Source organism: Ranitomeya imitator, chromosome 4 (genome assembly GCF_032444005.1).
Source record: "Ranitomeya imitator isolate aRanImi1 chromosome 4, aRanImi1.pri, whole genome shotgun sequence".
NCBI classification, from domain to species: domain Eukaryota; kingdom Metazoa; phylum Chordata; class Amphibia; order Anura; family Dendrobatidae; genus Ranitomeya; species Ranitomeya imitator.
The window spans coordinates 531,141,142-531,166,258 of NC_091285.1; the positions used below are offsets into that span (position 1 = coordinate 531,141,142).

Consider the following 25,117-nt stretch of genomic DNA (forward strand, 5'->3'; position numbering starts at 1 on the left):
GCAAAGGATACTGAAATTTGACTGTAATTTTATTAAGAAGGCGGTAATCAATACAAGGTCTCAAAGAACCATCCTTCTTGGCCACAAAAAAGAACCCTGCTCCCAACGGTGACGACGACGGGCGAATATGGCCTTTCTCCAAGGATTCCTTTATATAACTCCGCATAGCGGCGTGTTCTGGCACAGATAAATTGAACAATCGGCCCTAAGGAAACTTACTACCAGGAATCAAATTAATTGCACAATCGCAATCCCTATGAGGAGGTAGGGCACTGGCTTTGGGCTCAAATACATCCCGATAATCCGACAAAAACTCTGGAACTTCAGAAGGAGTGGAAAACGAAATAGACAAAAATGGAACATCACCAAGTACCCCCTGGCAACCCCAGCTGGACACAGACATAGATTTCCAGTCCAATATTGGATTATGAACCTGTAGCCATGGCAACCCCAAAACGACCACATCATGCAGATTATGCAACACCAGAAAGCGGATATCCTCCTGATGTGCAGGAGCCATGCACATGGTCAATTGGGTCCAGTACTGAGGCTTATTCTTGGACAAAGGCGTAGCATCAATTCCTCTCAATGGATTAGGATACTGCAAGGGCTCCAAGAAAAAACCACAGCGCCTAGCATACTCCAAGTCCATCAAATTCAGGGCAGCGCCTGAATCCACAAATGCCATAACAGAATAGGATGACAAAGAGCAAATCAGAGTAACGGACAATAGAAATTTAGACTGTACCGTACCAATGGTGGCAGACCTAGCGAACCGCTTAGTGCGCTTAGGACAATTGGAGATAGCATGAGTGGAATCACCACAGTAAAAACATAGCCCATTCTGACGTCTGTGTTCTTGCCGTTCAGCTCTGGTCAAAGTCCTATCACATTGCATAGGCTCGGGCCCATGCTCAGATAGTACCGCCAAATGGTGCACAGCTTTACACTCACGCAGGCGTCGATCGATCTGAATGGCCAAGGACATAGACTCATTCAGACCAGCAGGCATGGGAAATCCCACCATGACATCCTTAAGGGCTTCAGAGAGACCCTTTCTGAAGATTGCTGCCAGGGCACATTCATTCCACTGAGTGAGCACAGACCACTTTCTAAACTTCTGACAATATATCTCCGCTTCATCCTGACCCTGACACAGAGCCAGCAAGATTTTCTCTGCCTGATCCACTGAATTAGGTTCGTCATAAAGCAATCCAAGCGCCAGGAAAAACGCATCAACATCACGCAAAGCCGGATCTCCTGGCGCAAGGGAAAATGCCCAGTCTTGAGCGTCACCACGTAACAAAGAAATAATGATCTTTAGTTGTTGAACAGGGTCACCTGAGGAGTGAGGTTTCAAGGCAAGAAACAATTTACAATTATTTTTGAAATTCAAGAACTTAGATCTATCACCAAAAAACAAATCAGGAATTGGAATCCTAGGCTCTGACATCGGATTCTGAACCACAAAATCTTGAATGTTTTGTACCCTTGTAGTGAGATTATCCATCCAAGAGGACAGACCTTGAATGTCCATGTTGACACCTGTGTCCTGAACCACCCAGAGGTAAAGGGGAAAAGAGAGACAAAACACACTGCAAAGAAAAAAAAATGGTCTCAGAACTTCTCTTATCCCTCTATTGAGATGCATTAGTACTTTAGGCCACCTGTACTGTTATGACCTGGTGGTCAGGACAATAATGGACCTGGTGGTTAAAAGCACACGGAATGACCTGATAGTTACTGATAATAAAGGACGAGCTCTGGGACATGGGAACTCTGCTGACCGCAATCCCTAATCCTATCAAACACACTAGAAATAGCCGTGGATTGCGCCTAACGCTCCCTATGCAACTCGGCACAGCCTAAGAAACTAGCTAGCCCTGAAGATAGAAAAATAAAGCCTACCTTGCCTCAGAGAAATTCCCCAAAGGAAAAGGCAGTCCCCCACATATAATGACTGTGAGTAAAGATGAAAATACAAACACAGAGATTAAATAGATTTAGCAAAGTGAGGCCCGACTTACTGAACAGACCGAGGATAGGAAAGGTTACTTTGCGGAGGCGCTCCCTCTGCGTCCCAGAGCTTCCAGCAAGCAAGACAACAATAAAAATAGCAAGCTGGACAGAAAAATAGCAAACCAAAGAAATACAAGCTGAAACTTAGCTTCTGCTGGGAAGACAGGTCACAAGAACGATCCAGGAGTGAACTAGACCAATACTGGAACATTGACAGGTGGCATGGAGCAAAGATCTAAGTGGAGTTAAATAGAGCAGCCAGCTAACGAATTAACCTCGTCACCTGTGGAAGGAAACTCAGAAACACCCACCAGAGGAAGTCCATGGACAGAACCAGCCGAAGTACGATTCATGACCACAGGAGGGAGCCCGACAACAGAATTCACAACACCCAACACACCCCTAACCCTAATCCCAACCCTAACCTTAACAATTACAACAACACTAACCCCAACACACTCCTACCCTAATCCCAACCCAAACCATAACCCTGACCACAAGCCTAACCCTAACACACCTAACCCTAATCACAACCCTAACCATAACCCTAACCCCAACACACCCCTAACCCTTATCTCAACCCTAACTATAACCCTAATCACAAACCTAACCCTAACACACCCCAAACCCTAATCCCAACCCTAACCATAACCCTAACCCCAACACACCCCTAACCCTAATTCCAACCCTAACCTTAACCCTTACCACAACCCTAACCCCAACACACCCCTAACCCTAATCCCAACCCTAACCATAACCCTGACAACAAACCTAACCCTAACACACCCCTAACCCTAATCCCAACCCTATCCATAACCCTAACCCCAACACACCCCTAACCCTAATCCCAACCCTTACCATAACCCTAACCACAACCTGAACCCCAACACACCCCTAACCCTAATCACAACCCTAACCCAACACACCCCTAACCCTAATCCCAACCCTAACCATAACCCTAACCACAAACCTTACCCTAACACACACCTAACCCTAATCCCAACCCTAACCGTAATCCCAATCCTAACCCTAATACTAACCCTAACCCTAATGCTAACCCTAATGCTAACTTTAACCCTAATTTTATCCCAACTCACTTTAGCCCAACTCTCTTTAGCCCAACTCTTACTCTAATGGAAAAATGGAGATAAATATATATTTTTTATTTTATTATTTTTCCCTAACAGGGTGATAAAGAGGGGTTTTATTTACAATTTTTTTATTTTGATCACTATGATAGGATCTATCACAGTGGTCCCCAACTCCAGGCCTCGAGGGCCGCCAACAGTGCAGGTTTTCAGGATTTCCTTAGTATTCCACAGGGGTTGGAATCATCACCTGTGCAGATGATCACATTACCACCAATGCAATACTAAAGAAATCCTGAAAACCTGCACTGTTGGCGACCCTCGAGGCCTGGAGTTGGGGACCACTGGTCTATCACAGTGATAAAAATGAACCAATAGGAAAAATGTCCTATTGATGCCGGGTGGCAGATCTCGGCGAGCGCACTTCGCATGTGCCCGCCATTTTCTCCTAAAAGAAGACACCGGTGGACTTCATGGGGAATGTCTGGACACCAGAGGCACCGGGGGGTGATCGGGGGACCCTATTTCTCTCTCCTCTAATGTGCGATCACATCAGAGGATAGAGAAATTAAATAGAAAATCTGACTTTTCTTTTTTTTTTTTGGTCACCGAGAACCCGGAGAAATTCCGACTAGGGGGCGCTATACACTTAAACCTCAGTTCCGCTAAAAAGCGGCGCTGTGGTTTAAGTACCCTTAACTGCCGCCATTAAAAGGCGTATCAGCAGCCGTTAAGGGGTTAACCACTTTCTGCCATTGGACGTACAATTCCGTCCATGTGGGGTGGGCCTTACTTCCCAAGGACAGAATAGTATGTCCAGCGCGACCGGCCGCGCTCACGGGGGGATCGCAGCTGGGTGTCAGCTGCCTATCGCAGCTGACATCCGACCCTCCGACCCTAAGTGCCAGGAGCGGTCACGGACCGCCACCGGCACATTAACCCCTGGCACACCGCGATCAAACATGATCGCGGTGTGCCGGCGGTATAGGAAAGTGTCGCGCAGGGAGGGGGCTCCCTGCGGGCTTCCCTGAGACCCCCGCAGCAACGCGATGTGATCGCATTGCTGTGAGGGTCTCTTACCTCCTTCCTCGCTGCAGGCCCCGGATCCAAGATGGCCACGGCATCCGAGTCCTGCAGGGAGGAAGGTGGCTTACCAAGTGCCTGCTCAGAGCAAAAAACAAGACCTCACATAACTCTGTGGACTCAAATATGGAAAAATTATAGCTCTCAAAATGTGGTAACGCAAAAAATATTTTTTGCAATAAAAGGCGTCTTTCAGTGTGTGACGGCTGCCAAGCCTAAAAATCCGCTAAAAAACCCACTATAAAAGTAAATCAAACCCCCCTTCATCACCCCCTTAGTTAGGGAAAAATAAAAAAATTTAAAAAATGTATTTATTTCCATTTTCCCATTAGGGCTAGGGTTAGGGCTAGGGTTAGGGCTAGGGTTGGGGCTAGGGTTGGGGCTAAAGTTAGGGTTGGGGCTAAAGTTAGGGTTAGGGTTTGGATTACATTTACGGTTGGGAATAGGGTTGGGATTAGGGTTAGGGGTGTGTCTGGGTTAGAGGTGTGGTTAGGGTTACCGTTGGGATTAGGGTTAGGGGTGTGTTTGGATTAGGGTTTCAGTTATAATTGGGGGGTTTACATTGTTTAGGCACATCAAGGGCTCTCCAAAAGCGACATGGCGTCCGATCTCAATTCCAGCCAATTCTGCGTTGAAAAAGTAAAACAGTGCTCCTTCCCTTCCGAGCTCTCCCGTGTGCCCAAACAGGGGTTTACCCCAACATATGGGGTATCAGCGTACTCAGGACAAATTGGACAACAACTTTTGGGGTCCAATTTCTCCTGTTACCCTTGGGAAAATACAAAACTGGGGGCTAAGAAATAATTTTTGTGGGAAAATAAGATTTTTTATTTTCACGGCTCTGCGTTATAAACTGTAGTGAAACACTTGGGGGCTCAAAGTTCTCACAACACATCTAGATAAGTTCCTTTGGGGGTCTAGTTTCCAATATGGGGTCACTTGTGGGGGGTTTCTACTGTTTAGGTACAATAGAGGGGCTCAGCAAACACAATGTGATGTGTTATGACCTGGTGGTGAGGACAATAATGGACCTGGTGGTTAAGAGCACACGGAATGACTTGATAGTTACTAATAATACAGGACAAGCTCTGAGACGTGGGAACTCTGCTGACCGCAATCCCAAAACCTATCACACACACTAGAAATAGCCGTGGAGCGCTCCTGACGCTCCCTAGGCGCCTCGTCACAGCCTAAGGAACTAGCTAGCCCTAAAGATAGAAAAATAAAGCCTACCTTGCCTCAGAGAAATTCCCCAAAGGAACAGGCAGCCCCCCACATATAATGACTGTGAGTTAAGATGAAAATTACAAACACAGAGATGAAATAGATTTAGCAAAGTGAGGCCCGACTTACTGAACAGACAGAGGATAGGAAAGGTAACTTTGCGGTCAGCACAAAAAACTACAAAAAGACCACGCAGAGGGCGCAAAAAGACCCTCCGCACCGACTCACGGTGCGGAGGCGCTCCCTCTGCGTCCCAGAGCTTCCAGCAAGCAAGACAAAAATCAAAATGGCAAGCTGGACAGAAAAAATAGCAAACAGAGAAAAACAAGCAGGAACTTAGCTTCTGCTGGGAAGACAGGTCACAAGAACGATCCAGGAGCGAACTAGACCAATACTGGAACATTGACAGGTGGCATGGAGCAATGATCTAGGTGGAGTTAAATAGAGCAGCCAGCTAACGAATTAACCTCGTCACCTGTGGAAGGAACCTCAGAAGCCGCAGCTCCACTCACAACCACCAGAGGAAGCCCATGGAAAGAACCAGCCGAAGTACCATTCATGACCACAGGAGGGAGCTTAACAACAGAATTCACAACAGTACCCCCCCCCCTTGAGGAGGGGTCACCAAACCCTCACCAGAGCCCCCAGGCCGACTAGGACGAGCCAAATGAAAGGCACGAACCAGATCGTCAGCATGAACATCAGAGGCAAAGACCCAGGAATTATCTTCCTGACCATAACCCTTCCACTTGACCAGGTACTGGAGTTTCCGTCTCGAAATACGAGAATCCAAAATCTTCTCCTCCACATACTCCAACTCCCCCTCAACCAACACCGGGGCAGGAGGATCAACGGATGGAACCACAGGCGCCACGTATCTCCGCAACAATGACCTATAGAATACATTATGGATGGCAAAAGAAGCTGGAAGGGTCAAACGAAATGACACAGGATTGAGAACCTCAGAAATCTTATATGGACCAATGAAATGAGGCTTAAACTTAGGAGAGGAAACCTTCATAGGAACATAACGAGACGACAACCAAACCAAATCCCCAACACGAAGTCGGGGACCCACACAGCGCCGGCGGTTAGCGAAACGTTGAGCCTTCTCCTGGGACAATGTCAAATTGTCCACCACGAGTCCAAATCTGCTGCAACCTATCCACCACAGTATCCACACCAGGACAGTCCGAAGACTCAACCTGCCCTGAAGAGAAACGAGGATGGAAACCAGAATTGCAGAAAAACGGCGAAACCAAAGTAGCCGAGCTGGCCCGATTATTAAGGGCGAACTCAGCCAAAGGCAAAAAGGACACCCAATCATCCTGATCAGCAGAAACAAAGCATCTCAGATATGTTTCCAAAGTCTGATTAGTACGTTCGGTTTGGCCATTAGTCTGAGGATGGAAAGCCGAGGAAAAAGACAAATCAATGCCCATCCTAGCACAAAAGGATCGCCAAAACCTCGAAACAAACTGGGAACCTCTGTCCGAAACGATGTTCTCCGGAATGCCATGTAAACGAACCACATGCTGGAAAAACAACGTCACCAAATCAGAGGAGGAAGGCAATTTAGACAAGGGTACCAAATGGACCATCTTAGAGAAGCGATCACAAACCACCCAAATGACCGACATCTTTTGAGAGACAGGGAGATCCGAAATAAAATCCATAGAAATATGCGTCCGGGGCCTCTTCGGGACCGGCAAGGGCAAAAGCAACCCACTGGCACGAGAACAGCAGGGCTTAGCCCGAGCACAAGTCCCACAGGACTGCACAAAAGAACGCACGTCCCGCGACAAAGACGGCCACCAAAAGGATCTAGCCACCAAATCTCTGGTACCAAAGATTCCAGGATGACCAGCCAACACCGAACAATGAACCTCAGAGATAACTCTACTAGTCCATTTATCAGGGACAAACAGTTTCTCCGCTGGGCAACGGTCAGGTCTATCAGCCTGAAATTTTTGCAGCACCCGCCGCAAATCAGGGGAGATGGCAGACAAAATTACCCCCTCTTTGAGAATACCCGCCGGCTCAGGAACACCCAGAGAGTTGGGCACAAAACTCCTTGACAGGGCATCAACCTTCACATTCTTAGAGCCTGGAAGGTACGAAACCACAAAATCAAAATGGGAGAAAAATAGCGACCAACGAGCCTGTCTAGGATTCAACTGTTTGGCAGACTCGAGATAAGTCAAATTCTTGTGATCCGTCAAGACCACCACGCGATGCTTGGCTCCTTCAAGCCAATGACGCCACTCCTCGAATGCCTACTTCATGGCCAACAACTCTCGATTGCCAACATCATGATTGCGCTCAGCAGGCGAAAACTTTCTAGAAAAGAAGGCACATGGTTTCATCACCAAGCCATCAGAACTTCTTTGCGACAAAACAGCTCCTGCTCCAATCTCAGAAGCATCAACCTCAAACTGAAACGGGAGCGAAACATCTGGCTGGCACAACACAGGGGCAGAAGAAAAACGATGCTTCAACTCCTGAAAAGCCTCCACAGCCGCAGAAGACCAATTGACCACATCAGCACCCTTCCTGGTCAAATCAGTCAACGGTTTAGCAACACTAGAAAAATTACTGATGAAGCGACGATAAAAATTAGCAAAGCCCAGGAACTTTTGCAGACTCTTCACAGATGTCGGCTGAGTCCAATCATAAATGGCCTGGACTTTAACAGGGTCCATCTCGATAGTAGAAGGGGAAAAAATGAAACCCAAAAATGAAACCTTCTGAACTCCAAAGAGACACTTAGACCCCTTCACAAACAAAGAATTAGCACGAAGGACCTGGAACACCATTCTGACCTGCTTCACGTGAGACTCCCAATCATCCGAGAAGACCAAAATATCATCCAAATATACAATCAGGAATTTATCCAGGTACTCTCGGAAGATGTCATGCATAAAGGACTGAAATACTGATGGAGCATTGGAAAGCCCAAACGGCATAACCAGGTACTCAAAATGGCCCTCAGGCGTATTAAATGCTGTTTTCCATTCATCGCCCTGTTTAATACGCACAAGATTATACGCACCACGAAGATCTATCTTGGTGAACCAACTAGCCCCCTTAATCCGAGCATATAAATCAGACAGCAGCGGCAAAAGGTACTGAAATTTGACCGTGATCTTATTAAGAAGGCGGTAATCAATACAAGGTCTCAAAGAACCATCCTTCTTGGCCACAAAAAAGAACCCTGCTACCAATGGTGACGACGACGGGCGAATATGACCCTTCTCCAAGGATTCCTTTATATAACTCTGCATAGCGGCGTGTTCTGGCACAGATAAATTGAACAGTCGGCCCTTAGGAAACTTACTACCAGGAATCAAATTGATAGCACAATCGCAATCCCTATGAGGAGGTAGGGCACTGGATTTGGGTTCATCGAATACATCCCGGTAATCCGACAAAATCTCCGGGACTTCAGAAGGGGTGAATGACGAAATAGACAAAAATGGAACATCACCATGTACCCCCTGACAACCCCAGCTGGACACAGACATAGATTTCCAATCCAATACTGGATTATGGACCTGTAGCCATGGCAACCCCAAAACGACCACATCATGCAGATTATGCAACACCAAAAAGCGAATATCCTCCTGATGTGCAGGAGCCATGCACATGGTCAATTCGGTCCAGTACTGGGGCTTATTCTTGGCCAAAGGAGTAGCATCAATTCCTCTCAATGGAATAGGATACTGCAAGGGCTCCAAGAAAAAACCACAGCGCCTAGCAAACTCCAAGTCCATCAAATTCAGGGCAGCACCTAAATCTACAAATGCCATAACAGAATAGGATGACAAAGAGCAAATCAGAGTAACGGACAAAAGAAATTTCGACTGTACCGTACCAATGGTGGCAGACCTAGCGAAACGCTTAGTGCGCTTAGGACAATCGGAGATAGCATGAGTGGAATCACCACAGTAAAAACACAGCCCATTCCGATGTCCGTGTTATTGCCGTTCAGCTCTGGACAAAGTCCTATCACATTGCATAGGCTCAGGTCTATGCTCAGATAATACCGCCAAATGGTGCACAACTTTACGCTCACGCAAGCGTCGATCGATCTGAATGGCCAAAGACATAGACTCATTCAGACCAGCAGGCATGGGAAATCCCACCATGACATCCTTAAGGGCTTCAGAGAGACCCTTTCTGAAGATTGCTGCCAGGGCACATTCATTCCACTGAGTGAGTACAGACCACTTCCTAAACTTCTGACAATATATCTCTACCTCATCCTGACCCTGACACAGAGCCAGCAAGATTTTCTCTGCCTGATCCACTGAATTTGGTTCATCATAAAGCAATCCAAGCGCCAGAAAAAACGCATCAACATCACGCAATGCCGGATCTCCTGGCGCAAGGGAAAATGCCCAGTCTTGAGGGTCGCCACGTAACAAAGAAATAATGATTTTCACTTGTTGAACAGGGTCACCTGAGGAGCGAGGTTTCAAAGCGAAAACCAATTTACAATTATTTTTGAAATTCAGAAACTTAGATCTATCCCCAAAAAACAAATCAGGAATTGGAATCCTAGGCTCTGACATCGGATTCTGAACCACAAAATCTTGAATGTTTTGTACCCTTGCAGTGAGATTATCCATACAAGAGGACAGACCTTGAATGTCCATATCTACACCTGTATCCTGAACCACCCAGAGGTAAAGGGGAAAAGAGAGACAACACACACTGCAAAGAAAAAAAAATGGTCTCAGAACGTCTCTTATCCCTCTATTGAGATGCATTAATTATTATTATTATTTATTATTATACATTTTTATAGCGCCATTTATTCCATGGCGCTTTACATGTGAATACGGGGCAAATATAGACAAATACATTAAACATGAGCAGATAACAAGGCACACGAGTACATAAGGAGGGAGGACCCTGCCCGCGAGGGCTCACAGTCTGCAGGGGGTGGGTGAGGATACACTAGGAGAGGGAAGAGCTGGCTGTACGGCTGTTCAGTAGGTTGAGGATCACTGCAGGCTGTAGGCTTGTCGGAAGAGATGAGTCTTCAGGTTCTTTTTGAAGGTTTCTATGGTAGGCGCAAGTCTGATGTGTTGGGGTAGAGAGTTCCAGAGTATGGGGGAAGCACAGGAGAAGTCTTGGATGCGGTTATGGGAAGAAGAGATGAGAGGGGAGTAGAGAAGGAGGTCTTGGGAGGATCGGAGGTCGCGTGTAGGTAGGTACCGGGAGACCTACTATTAAGACATTAATACTTTTGGCCACCTGTACGGTTATGACCTGGTGGTGAGGACAATAATGGACCTGGTGGTTAAGAGCACACGGAATGACTTGATAGTTACTAATAATATAGGACATGCTCTGAGACGTGGGAACTCTGCTGACCGCAATCCCTAAACCTATCAAACACACTAGAAATAGCCGTGGAGCGCTCCTGACGCTCCCTAGGCGCCTCGTCACAGCCTAAGGAACTAGCTAGCCCTAAAGATAGAAAAATAAAGCCTACCTTGCCTCAGAGAAATTCCCCAAAGGAACAGGCAGCCCCCCACATATAATGACTGTGAGTTAAGATGAAAATTACAAACACAGAGATGAAATAGATTTAGCAAAGTGAGGCCCGACTTACTGAACAGACAGAGGATAGGAAAGGTAACTTTGCGGTCAGCACAAAAAACTACAAAAAGACCACGCAGAGGGCGCAAAAAGACCCACCGCACCGACTCACAGTGCGGAGGCGCTCCCTCTGCGTCCCAGAGCTTCCAGCAAGCAAGACAAAAATCAAAATAGCAAGCTGGATAGAAAAAATAGCAAACAGAGAAAAACAAGTAGGAACTTAGCTTCTGCTGGGAAGACAGGTCACAAGAACTATCCAGGAGCGAACTAGACCAATACTGGAACATTGACAGGTGGCATGGAGCAATGATCTAGGTGGAGTTAAATAGAGCAGCCAGCTAACGAATTAACTTCGTCACCTGTGGAAGGAACCTCAGAAGCCGCAGCTCCACTCACAACCACCAGAGGAAGCCCATGGACAGAACCAGCCGAAGTACCATTCATGACCACAGGAGGGAGCTTAACAACAGAATTCACAACAGTGATGCCTGCAGACCATTCCATCTAAGTCTGCATTCCAAATGATGCTCCTTCCCTTCCGAGCTCTGCCATGCGCTCAAACGGTGGTTCCCCCCCACATATCGGGTATCAGCGTACTCAGAACAAATTGGACAACAATATTTAGGGTCCTATTTCTCCTGTTACCCTTGGGAAAATACAAAACTGGGGGCTAAAAAATAATTTTTGTGGGAAAAAATGTTTGTTTTATTTTTATGGCTCTGCATTATAAACATCTGTGAAGCCCTTGGCGGGTCAAAGTGCTCACCACACCTCTAGATAAGTTCCTTAGGGGGTCTACTTTCCAAAATGGTGTCACTTGTGGGGGGTTTCAATGTTTAGGCACATCAGTGGCTCTCCAAATGCAACATGGCGTCCCATCTCAATTCCTGTCAATTTTGCATTGAAAAGTCAAACGGCGCTCCTTCCCTTCCGAGCTCTCCCATGCACCCAAACAGTGGTTTACGCCCACATATGGGGTATCAGCGTACTCAGGACAAATTGTACAACAACTGTTGGGGTCCATTTTCTCCTGTTACCCTTGGTAAAATAAAACAAATTGGAGCTGAATATTTTTTTTTGTGAAAAAAAGTTAAATGTTCATTTTTATTTAAACATTCAAAAAATTCCTGTGAAACACCTGAAGGGTTAATAAACTTCTTGAATGTGGTTTTGAGCACCTTGAAAGGTGCAGTTTTTAGAATGGTGTCACACTTGGGCATTTTCTATCATATAGACCCCTCAAAATGACTTCAAATGAGATGTGGTCCCTAAAAAAAATGGTGTTGTAAAAATGAGAAATTGCTGGTCAGCTTTTAACCCTTATAACTCCCTAACAAAAAAAAAATTTGGTTCCAAAATTGTTCTGATGTAAAGTAGACATGGTGGAAATGTTACTTATTTAGTATATTGTGTGACATATCTCTGTGATTTAATTGCATAAAAATTCAAATTTGGAAAATTGCAAAATTTTCTAAATTTTTGCCAAATTTCTGTTTTTTTTCACAAATTAACCCAGGTAATATCAAAGAAATGTTACCACTATCATGAAGTACGAAATGTCACGAGAAAACAATGTCAGAATCACTGGGATGCGTTGAAGCGTTCCAGAGTTATAACCTCATAAAGGGACAGTGGTCAGAATTGTAAAAATTGGCCTGGTCATTAACATGCAAACCACCCTTGGGGGTAAAGGGGTTAAACTACTACTTTGTGGAAGTACCCTATGAACTTATAACATCATTCAGTCTTTTTTGATAGGGGCCTGTCAGCATGGCACATCTAGAATTGGCAATCTTTGCACACTTTTCAGTACATTAGCGCTACAAATATGCCAGATGCAAGGGCATCTCTTGTGTACAGCCCTCTTTAAGTTATCCACAGATTTTCAATTGGATTCAGGTCTGGGCTCTGCCTGGGCCATTCCAAATCTTTGATCTTCTTGTGGCAAATCTATTCTTTTGTTGATTTGGAGGTATGCTAGTGTCGTGTCGTGCTAAAAAAAAATGTGCACTCCTGACTGATAACTTCATAAATGAGATCCTTTTGCTGTGTTGGAAGCTGTTTACAGACAATGTCTTTGGCTGTAAAATGCAACTAATGTCAGGAAAATCCTACTAGACCATCTAACCTTTATTTGGGGTTAATCAGAATCACTTTAAATGATTAAAGCTGTGCACTGACTACTGTTTAACATGAGTTTAAGTATTGTTTGCTAATTCTGAAAACAACCACACCACTAAAGGCCCCTTCACATTTAGCGACGCTGCAGCGATACCGACAACGATCCGAATCGCTGCAGCGTCGCTGTTTGGTCGCTGGAGAGCTGTCACACAGACCGCTCTCCAGCGACCAACGATGCCGGTAACCAGGGTAAACATCGGGTAACTAAGCGCAGGGCCGCGCTTAGTAACCCGATGTTTACCCTGGTTACCATGCTAAAAGTAAAAAAAAAACAAACACTAGATACTTACCTACAGCCGTCTGTCCTCCAGCGCTGCGCTCTGCTTCTCTGCTCTCCTCCTGTACTGTCTGGGAGCCGGAAAGCAGAGCGGTGACGTCACCGCTCTGCTTTCCGGCTCACAGCCAGTACAGGAGGAGTGCAGAGCGCAGCGCTGGAGGACAGACGGCTGTAGGTAAGTATCTAGTGTTTGTTTTTTTTTACTTTTAGCATGGTAACCAGGGTAAACATCGGGTTACTAAGCGCGGCCCTGCGCTTAGTTACCCGATGTTTACCCTGGTTACCAGTGAAGACATCGCTGGATCGGTGTCACACACGCCGATCCAGCGATGTCAGCAGGAGTCCAGCGACGAAATAAAGTTCTGGACTTTATTCAGCGACCAACGATCTCCCAGCAGGGGCCTGATCGTTGGTCGCTGTCACACATAACGATTTCATTAACGATATCGTTGCTACGTCACAAATAGCAACGATATCGTTAACAATATCGTTATGTGTGAAGGTACCTTAAGTAAAAGAGGGTGTTCACACTTATGCAACCACATTATGAAAGTTTTGTTATTTTTATTTTCCTACTTTTATGTTAAGACTTGGATATAAGATGTCAGTCTTAGTAATCCCTCACATTCACTGGGGTTACTGATTACCGGTTCTCTTTTTAGTACCTTTTAACTCTAACTTTATTTTAAATGTATTTCAGCTATATATGGTATGTTCCTATTTCATACATGACCAGCACATCTGGACAAGGAAATGTCTGGCTAACAAAAGAAACAGGTATAAACAATTGTATGATGTTAAAATGCGATTTTTTTTTTTTTTCCTCTCAAAATTGAAGCAGTCACATTGTAGATGCAATATTATCTTTAGTCATAAAGGTATAGAGGAGCGACAATGAGTAAACTGGTACATAGGATTTTTTTAAAGAAAAATATAGTATAACTTATATTTTATGAATTCAAATATTTGCTCATAGAATCATAGAATGTTAGAGTTGGAAGGGACCTCAAGGGTCATGGTGTCCAACCCTCTGCTCAATGCAGGATTCACTAAACTATCCCAGACAGATGTCTGTCCAGCTTCTGTTTGAAAACTTCCATTGCTACTCCTGTTTCCATGTGCAAATGAGAATAATGATGATGCCTCTACACCAGGGGCTGGCTGGCACTTTTCAGCCTAGGGGGCAATCACAAGGCAGTGGCCCACCAGTTGCGATGGGCCATCCCTGCCCTGCTTATCTCTGGTCGCTGCATTAAAGCAGCAGAAATAACATGCTTTAAAAGACGGGATGGTATATAGATATGGGAACAGAACGGAGCTTGCTGAATAGATATGGGAACAGAAGCAAGCTTACTACCTACATAGATACTGCAACAGAAGCAAGCTGACTGCATAGACACAAGAATGGAACTGAGATTACTACATATATACTTGAGCTTACAAAAAAGATATGTGAGCAGAACGGAGCTTACTACAGAGATAAGGGAGCAGAGCCAAGCTTTCGCTTACTAAGTCTACTACATAGATAGAGGAACAAAATCAAGATTCCTACAGAACCAAGCTTACCGCATACATCAGGTACCAGAATCTAGATTACTACATTGATACAGTACCAGAACCAAGCTTACTGCTTACATATGGTATCATAATTGAGCTTATTTACAAACATACATACAACTCCAGAAACACCGACATGTAAAACACGCAATATGGCAGGGGTGTTGCTAGGGTCATAAAAGATCAGGGGCCCAAGCCCAAAAGTGCATGTCTCCCCATACGACCACCCTATAGCCATTTAAAATAGCATCTATACATATATAATTACAGTATACCACTGTTACTAACCAAAAACACACAATGCAATGACCAATATTATAAAATTACAGCTCTAAAATGCCAAATAATACGGCTACACAATGTCAACTACCATAACCACTACACAGCGGTAAAAATAGCACCGAAATGCGTTGTACTGTATTTTAAAAATATAATTTATTTAATTTTTTTCTTCCTTTTTTTTGTTTTGAGAAAATAAATTAATTTTTATTAACATTTTTCACTGGAAGTGGATGCATTCAAAAAATCCTAAGGTGCTTAGCACCACATTTGCTTGGAGTTTATTTTCCCTTTTAATTCGCCACCTATGTGTATCCGAAGCAGGATCAGCACATAGTTCTCCAAGGTGAGCTGCACACCTTATTGGACAGAGACCACCGCCCTGGGGGCATTATTAGGGGGAGACCAACAGGTAGTACACAGGGGCACCATGAGCCCTGATCACACCCACTGCCGGCACGGTGGCGCAGTGGTTAGCACAGCAGCCTTGCAGCGCTGGGGTCCTGGGTTCTAATCCCACCCAGGACAACATCTGCAAAGAGTTTGTATGTTCTCTCCGTGTTTGCGTGGGTTTCCTCCGGGCACTCCGGTTTCCTCCCACATTCCAAAGACATACTGATAGGAATTCTAGATTGTGAGCCCAATCGGGGACAGTGATGATAATGTGTGCAACCTGTAAAGCGCTGCGGAATATGTTAGCGCTATATAAAAATAAAGATTATTATTTATTTAAAGATTATTATTATACAACATACGGAGAAGAGTTGCCTAAAGAATTGATTCCTTGAGAATCTCAATGTGCATTTCTTACCGATTGAAGGTGAGCAGAACCCCAACTAAAATAATTTTTTTACTGTTGGTAAAAACGTATTACGCTCAGAGGAAGCGCCGCACTTTTCTCTTTTTTTCCCTCTTTCCCTAAACCAGGGTATTTCTAAAGACTAACCAAAAACAAACAATGCAATGACCAATATTTTAAAATTACAGCTATAAAATGCCAACAAATACAGCTACGCAATGTCAACTACCATAACCACTACACAGCGAATACATAATATTATAAGATTACCATTACCTCTACATAACAAAACACCTTATACAAAGACCAATGACACCACAATACACTTTCTACTACATAATGACTGAAACACATTAAACTGTTACTAAATAAAAAAGAAAACAAAAACGCTACTAAAGAGCAATAATACCACCTTATAGTAACGGTATATTGGTAGATCCCAGCCCTGCACATACATGTGATTACAGTACAGTCATATATAGTAATTTACAGATGATGTTCTTTCTGATTCAGGTGCCCCTATGAAAACTATTAATGACCCTTTTATAAAAATAATGTCCTCTGAGTGCCCAACCAGCTCTGTATACAGTGGCTACGGAAAGTATTCAGACCCCTTTAAAGTTTTCACTCTTTGTTTCATTACAGCCATTTGGTAAATTTAAAAAAGTTCATTTTTTTTCTCATTAATGTACACTCTGCACCCCGTCTTCACTGAAAAAAACAGAACTGTAGAAATTTTTGCAAATTTATGAAAAAAGAAAAACTGAAATATCACATGGTCATAAGTATTCAGACCCTTTGCTCAGTATTGAGTAGAAGCACCTTTTGAGCTAGTACAGCCATGAGTCGTCTTGGGAATGATGCAACAAGTGTTTCACCCCTGGATTTGGGGATCCTCTGCCATTCTTCATTGCAGATCTTCTCCAGTTCCGTCAGGTTGGATGGTGAACGTTGGTGGACGCCATTTTCAGGTCTCTCCAGAGATGCTCAATTTGGTTTAGGTCAGGGCTCTGGCTGGGCCAGTCAGGAATGGTCACAGAGTTGTTCTGAAGCCACTCCTTTGTTATTTTAGCTGTGTGCTTAGGGTCATTGTCTTGATGGAAGGTGAACCTTCGGCCAAGGCTGAGGTTTAGAGCACTCTGGAAGAGGTTTTCATCCAGGATATCTCTGCACTTGGCCGCATTCATGTTTCCTTCAATGACAACCAGTCGTCCTGTCCCTGCAGCTGAAAAACGCCCCCATAGCATGATGCTGCCACCACCATGTTTCACTGTTGGGATTGTATTGGGCAGGTGATGAGCAGTGCCTGGTTTTTTCCACACATACCGCTAAGAATTATGACCAAAAAGGTTTATCTTCATCTCATCAGACCAGAGAATCTAATTTCTCATAGTCTGGGAGTCCTTCATGTGTTTTTTAGCAAACTCTATGGGGGCTTTCATATGTCTTGCATTGAGGAGAAGCTTCTGTTGGGCCACTCTGCCATAAAGGCCTGACTGGTGGAGGGCTGCAGTGATATTGACTTTGTGGAACTTTCAGCCAGGTCTAGGAAGACTTCTGGTGGTCCCAAACTTCTTCAATTTAAGGATTATGGAGGCTACTGTGCTCTTAGAAACATTGAGTACTGCAGAAATTCTGTTGTAACCTTGGCCAGATCAGTCTCTTGCCACAATTCTGTCTCTCAGCTCCTTGGCCAGTTCATTTGGCCTCATGATTCTCATTTGGTCTGACATGGACTGTGAGCTGGGAGGTCTTATATAGACAGGTGTTCGCCTTTCCAGATCAAGTCCTATCAGTTTAATTACACACAGCTGGCCTCCAATGAAGAAGTAGAACCATCTCAAGGAGGATCACAAGGAAATGGACAGCATGTGACTTAAAGGGAAGGTGCCACCAGTTTTCTTGTATTTTGTTTTTTTTTGTGAAATTAAGCTTAAAATAGTAATTAAAATGTATTAATGCAATGTTTGCACTGTTTGCCAACATTTCTATATGAAAAATATTATATATTTTTCTACAAATGTACACATTTACCACTAGGGGGAGCATTTTCCATTTTAGACCTCAAGCAGCTATAATAAGATTTAGCAGCTCTGCCCCAGGGATATTAGACCACCCAAAAGGGGAGGGAAATGGTGATGTCAGCAGTTACTGCCCCAATTTTGCTGCTAACAGTAAGAATGAAGAGCAGCATCACAGGGCAGCACCATTTTGTGTGTGACTGCCCTGTGACCTGCTATCACCAGCAGTTACTGCATCAGAGGCACAGCTTGTTTACAGAGCAGAACACAGTGGACTCAGCAGCATTTTTTGTGAATAACATTCTTGCCATCCCCCTTCCCCCACCTTAATCCCTGTCCTGTCAGCTGCCCTGCTCTCTCTCTCCAGGTGTCACCTCCCTCTCTGCAGGCTGTGAGTGCAGCTTACCAGAGATCACAGGGACTGTGTGTGAGGGGAAGGCAGAGACACAGCAGGAGAAGCACACAGGGCAGCTTGTGAGGAGCAGAGGATGTGCCTGCTTGGAGTACAGAGGAGCAGTGAGGGCTTCTTCTGTCCTGCGATAGAGAGCACAGGGCTATAATAAAATGGCGGCTAGTCACACCTACAGCAGTGAGTTGTGCAGCCCACAGAGGCGTGCCCAGCTCACTGCTAATGCTGCTGCAATGTTACAGATAGGAGATAATAGACCGGCGCTGACCCTATGTCCATGGGGTGCCGTAATCTGACACTGATAGTGCCCTGCTACTGCTGCAAAACCAAGATGTCACCCCCCAGTGCATTCTTTAAACTCATATAACACATGAAATCTGTTTCACATGCATTTCAAACTTGCTTATAGCAGCATGTTATGCTACATTACAGTGATTTATTAATGACCTACAAACGCGGTACCTTCCCTTTAAATATGAGTGTCTTAGCAAAGGGTCTGAATACTTATGATCATGTGGTATTTCAGTTTTTCTTTTTAATTAAATTAACAAACATTTCTACATTTCTGCTTTTTTTTCAGTCAAGATGGGGTGCAGAGTGTACATTAATGAGAAAAAAATTAACTTTTTTGAATTTACCAAATGGCTGCAATGAAACAAAGAGTGAAAAATTTAAAGGGGTCTATTATAGAACATCTGATAGTATAAGGCTATGTTTCCACGGTCAGGAAACGTAGTGCTTTGGACGCAGCGGATACCCCGCTTCGCCCAAAGTGCGCCCCCTTTGTACGCGCAGTGATTCCGCCTGTGTTCATTGAGCACATGCACATGCAGAATCACCGCATCCTGTACATAGAGTGGGTTATTTATCTTGCAGAGACGGAGCGTCTCCGCAAGATAAATAGAAATGCTGCGGTCTAGAAAGACGTGCCGCATGTGTGTAAACGCAGGGCCGCCAGATGCATCCCTGCACGCATAGTGGAGACGGGATTTCATAAAATCTACACTATCCTGTAATATCTGGACGCTGCGGAATGGACACTGAGGGTATACACAGCGTCCAATCCGCAGCAAATCCTGATGTATTAAGCCATGTGGAAATATACCCTTACATATGCAGGATAATATATTACTTGCATATGAAACACTGTTATACAAACATCAGATGTTATACAGTATACACATGTGTATGTGTGTAGATACGCATACATGAGTGTGTATACTGTAGTGTATAACATCTCATGTCTGTACATAAAGTATAAGACCATGTTCACACTTGCGCATATTTGCCATGTTTTTTCTGCGCAGATTTGTTAACAAAACCTGAAGCAAAACCTGATGCCAGCAAAGTGAATAAGAAACCTGAAGTGTCATGCAGATGTTGAGTATTCTTGACTTAGTTCACACAGGGCGTTTTTGCAATGTATCTTATTGTTGATGCGTTTTTTTATGCAAATTTTCAGCTGTGTTTTACAGAACCAGCAAAGTCTATGAGATTTCAGAAATCTCATGCACACACATTGGGTTTTTTGTCATCAGGATTTTGTGCTATGCATGGTTTTTGCACAATGGAGTATGTCACTTCTTTTTACCCACTGAAATGAATGGGTGGTGAAAAAAATGCTGACAAAACAACAAAAACTCAGGTATCAGGTTTTGCTGCGTTTTTTTGTGCCAAAAACCCTGATTCTATAGAATAGGACTTTTTTCAACACTAAACTTTATCAGCATGCACAAGAGACAAATCTAGCATGACAAAACCACAGCAAAAACCTCATTAAAAAACGCAGCAAAAAACGCAAGAAAAATATACTTTTTTCTGCAGCTTCTTTCCTGCCAAGAGATCAGGTTTTGCCGCAGAAAAACCGCATAGTGTGAACCTACCCTTTCAGATTTGGTGCAGAGAATAATCTGCAGCATGTCAATTCTCTGTGCATTTTTCCCTGCGTTTTTCTCCATTGACTTGACTTCACTCAAATCAGTCAAAAACACAGAGAAAAAAATACCGGTTTTGTAGCTTCGTGTTTCCTACCAATAAAAGCAGAAATTTTACTTTGAGACATACCCCAATGGTATGTGGTATGTCCACAGTATTTGTTGCAGAAACTTTTGTCTTTCTTTGCAGGAAAAAGGCTGCATATAGTAGTTTTTGAGGTGTTTTTACATGCATTTTTATTGCAGATTTTTCCCCACTTATTAGTTTGAGTGAAATCTGCAGCAATATCACTGATAAAATTGACATACTGAAGATTTAAATCTGTACCAAATCTGCAAGGAAAAAATATAAGGAATGTTTGCACGAGACATCAGGATTCTCAGTCACTTGCTGGCATTAGGAAACCCTTTAGGTTTTGTGACAAATGTGTGCAGAAAAATCTGCGACAATCTGCAGCGTGTGCACAGGCCTTAACACATACAACATAACATAACTGGTAGGGTTGAGCGAAACGGGTCGAACATTTTCAAAAGTCGCCGACTTTTGACAAAGTCGGGTTTCATGAAACCCGATCCGACCCCTGTGCGGGGTCGGCCATGCGGTACGCGACTTTCGCGCCAAAGTCGCGTTTCAATGATGCGAAAAGCGCCATTTCTCAGCCAATGAAGGTAAACGCAGAGTGTGGGCAGCGTGATGACATAGGTCCTGGTCCCCACCATCTTAGAGAAGGGCATTGCAGTGATTGGCTTGCTGTCCGCGGCGTCACAGGGGCTATAAAGGGGCGTTCCCGCCGACCGCCATCTTACTGCTGCTGATCTGAGCCTAGGGAGAGGTTGCTGCCGCTTCGTCAGAAGCAGGGATAGCGTTAGGCAGGGTCCATTAACCACCAAACCGCTTGTGCTGTAGCGATTTCCACTGCCCAACACCACCTTCGGTGTGCAGGGACAGTGGAAGCTACATTTTTTTTTTTTTTTTTCCCCTCAGCGCTGTAGCTCATTGGGCTGCCCTAGAAGGCTCCCTGATAGCTGCATTGCTGTGTGTACGCCGCTGTGCAAACCAACTGCTTTTTTCAAAGCACAAATCCTCTTGTTCCTTCCTTTCTGCACAGCTATCTTGTTTGTTTGTCCACACTTTTTATTTAATTTGTGCATCAGTCCACTCCTTATTGCTGCCTGCCATACCTGGCTGAGATTACTGCAGGGAGATAGTAATTGAAGGACAGTTCCTTTTTTTTTTTTTTTTTTTTTTTTGTGGGAGATTAAGATTGGCATTTCTGCTAGAGTGCCATCCCTGTCTGTGTCATCTCTCACTCAGTGGGCCATAGAAAGCCTATTTATTTTTTTGCTTGATTTGGGTTCTAAAATCTACCTGAAAAAATCACTACATCAATCAGTGGGAGAAAAATATTGGCCTCAGGGCTTGTGTGCCACTCCTTACTCCTGTGTGTGCCATCTCTCAGTGGGGCATAGAAAGCCTATTTATTTTTTTGCTTGATTTGGGTTCCAAAATCTACCTGAAAAAATCAATAAATCAATCAGTGGGAGATTAATATTGGCCTTTGGGCTTGTGTGCCAGTCCTAAGCGTGCCATCTCTCTCTCACAAATAGTGGGCCATAGAAAGCCTATTTATTATTTTTTTTATTGGGTTTATAAATTTTCCCTGGAAAAAAAAAAAAAAAGTGGGAGATTAATATTGGCCTCTGGGCTTGTGTGCCAGTCCTGAGCGTGCCATCTCTCTCACAAATAGTGGGCCATAGAAAGCCTATTTATTTTTTTGGTTGATTTGGGTTCTAAATTCTACCTGAAAAAATCAATAAATCAATCAGTGGGAGATAAATATTGGCCTCTGGGCTTGTGTGCCACTCCTGACTCCTGTGTGCGTCATCTCTCACTCAGTGGGCCCTAGAAAGCCTATTTTTTGTTTTATTTGTTTTCTAAATTCTCCCTGAAAAAATCATTTTATTTTATTTGGTTTCTAAATTATTCCTGAAAAAAATCATTTTTTTTGTATTTTTTTTTTCTAAAGTCTCCCTGAAAAAAAAAAAAAATCAAATCAGTGGGAGATTAATATTGCCCTTTCTGCTTGTGTGCCAGTCTTGACTCCTGGGTGTGCCATCTCTCTCTCTCCAATTGTGGGCCATAGAAAGCCTATTAATTTTTTTGCTTGATTTGGGTTCCAAAATCTACCTGAAAAAATCACTAAATCAATCAGTGGGAGATAAATATTGGCCTCTGGGCTTGTGTGCCACTCCTGACTCCTGTGTGCGTCATCTCTCACTCAGTGGGCCCTACAAAGCCTATTTTTTGTTTTATTTGTTTTCTAAATTCTCCCTGAAAAAATCATTTCATTTTATTTGGTTTATAAATTCTTCCTTAAAAAATCATTTTTTTAAATTTTTTTTTTCTAAAGTCTCCTTTTTTTAAAAAAAAAAACAAATCAGTGGGAGATTAATATTTACATTTGCGCTTCAGTGACAGTCCTGCGTGTGTGGCATCTCTCTCATTTGTTGCCACCAACAACAGAGTGTGTAACATTGTGCCTGATTTTCGTTGTGGTCTCACCCACCTGTAAAGGGGTAGCTAAATCATACTGAAGTTATAGCTCATCGTGTAAGTTGTGTGACTGCAACAAATACCGTTAGTTTGGTAACGTTTTTAAAACAATGAGGAAGTCTGGTGGAAGAGGTCGTGGCCGGGGGCGTTCATTGTCAGCTGGTAATGAGGGTAGTGGTAGTGGTGGAGCATCAGGTGGTCGTGGGAAAAAAAATATTGCACCTAAGTCTGGAGCTGTGGAGCCAGGTTCGTCGTCTGGCTACACAAGGCCTCGAACGCTCCCTTTTCTGGGAGTAGGAAAACCGCTTTTAAAGCCGGAGCAGCAAGAGCAAGTTTTGGCTTATCTTGCTGACTTAGCCTCTAGCTCTTTTGCCTCCTCTCGTGAAACTGGTAAAAGTAAAAGAAGCGCGTCGTTAGTGGATGTTCACGGTCAGGGACAAGTCGCTTCCTTGTCCTCTTCAGCAAAAACAACAACAGAGAAGAATGCAGCAGGCGACACAACGGGTTACTCCATGGAGCTCTTTACACATACCGTCCCTGGCTTAGAAAGTGAAGCAGTTAACAGTCCATGCCCATTACAAGTTGAATCTGACATGGAGTGCACTGATGCACAGCCACAGCCAGACTACTATGCTGGTCCTTTGACTCAGACCACAACATTGCCCTCGCAGGGTGCTGATCAAGAATCAGACCCTGATGAGACTATGTTGCCCCATCACGAACGCTATACCACCGACCGACAAGGTGACACAGACGAAGTTGCACACGAGCTACAAGAAGAGGTAATAGATGACCCAGTTCTTGACCCCGATTGGCAGCCATTGGGGGAACAGGGTGCAGGCGGCAGCAGTTCTGAAGCGGAGGAGGAGGGGCCGCAGCAGGCATCAACATCGCAACAGGTTCCATCTGCCGGGCCCGTATCTTGCCCAAAACGCGTGGCAAAGTCAAAACCTGTTGGAGGACAGCGTGGCCATCCGGTTAAAGCTCAGTCTGCAATGCCTGAAAAGGTATCCGATGCTAGAAAGAGTGCAGTCTGGCATTTTTTTAAACAACATACAATTGATCAGCGCAAAGTCATCTGTCAAAAATGTTCAACTACCTTAAGCAGAGGGCAGAATCTGAAAAGTCTCAATACAAGTTGCATGCATAGACATTTAACCACCATGCATTTGCAAGCTTGGACTAACTACCAAACGTCCCTTAAGGTTGTAGCACCCTCGGCCAATGAAGCTAGTCATCAACGCAACATCCCTTCCGGCAGTGTAGGGCCACCATTTTCTGCACCACCTGCAGTATCTGTGCAGGTTTCTTTGCCAGGCCAAAGAAGTCAGGGTCAGGGAATCACCAGTTTCGTAGTAGGAAACACTGCATCAAGGGCACCGGCGGCAACAATACCATCTCCCACCGTCTCTCAGTCTGCCATGTCCACCGGCACCCCCGCTAGTTCCACGATCTCCAGCTCTCCAGTCCAGCTCACCCTACATGAGACTATGGTTAGAAAAAGGAAGTACTTAGCCTCGCATCCGCGTACACAGGGTTTGAACGCCCACATAGCTAGACTAATCTCGTTAGAGATGATGCCCTACCGGTTAGTTGAAAGCGAAGCTTTCAAAGCCCTGATGGACTACGCTGTACCACGCTACGAGCTACCCAGTCGACACTTTTTTTCCAGAAAAGCCATCCCAGCCCTCCACCAGCATGTTAAAGAGCGCATCGTCCATGCACTCAGGCAATCTGTGAGCACAAAGGTGCACCTGACAACAGATGCATGGACCAGTAGGCATGGCCAGGGACGTTACGTGTCCATCACAGCACACTGGGTAAATGTGGTGGATGCAGGGTCCACAGGGGACAGCAAGTTTGGGACAGTTTTGCCTAGCCCACGGTCTAGGAAACAGTTGGCTGTAGCCATTCGCACCCCCTCCTCCTCCTCCTCGTCCTCCTGCAGAAGCGAGACCTCGTCCACAGACCGCAGTCGCACAACCACTCCATCCGCAGCTGCCACTGTTGCACACCAGGTCTCCCATTATGGGGCAGCTACTGGCAAACGTTAGCAGGCTGTATTGGCTATGAAGTGTTTGG

At 44.6% G+C, this 25,117-nt stretch overlaps 1 protein-coding gene across 3 annotated transcripts in view; it reads left to right on the forward strand.

Annotated features, from left to right (window-relative positions):
* The window catches only part of ANPEP (alanyl aminopeptidase, membrane), a 277,202-nt gene that overhangs the window by 215,945 nt on the left and 36,140 nt on the right, over positions 1-25,117 (forward strand). For all 3 annotated transcript variants that reach the window (XM_069766191.1, XM_069766190.1, XM_069766189.1), the window contains exon 12: positions 14,183-14,259. In XM_069766191.1, coding sequence (XP_069622292.1) covers positions 14,183-14,259 — 77 coding nt within the window. The remainder of the gene's footprint in view (positions 1-14,182; positions 14,260-25,117) is intronic.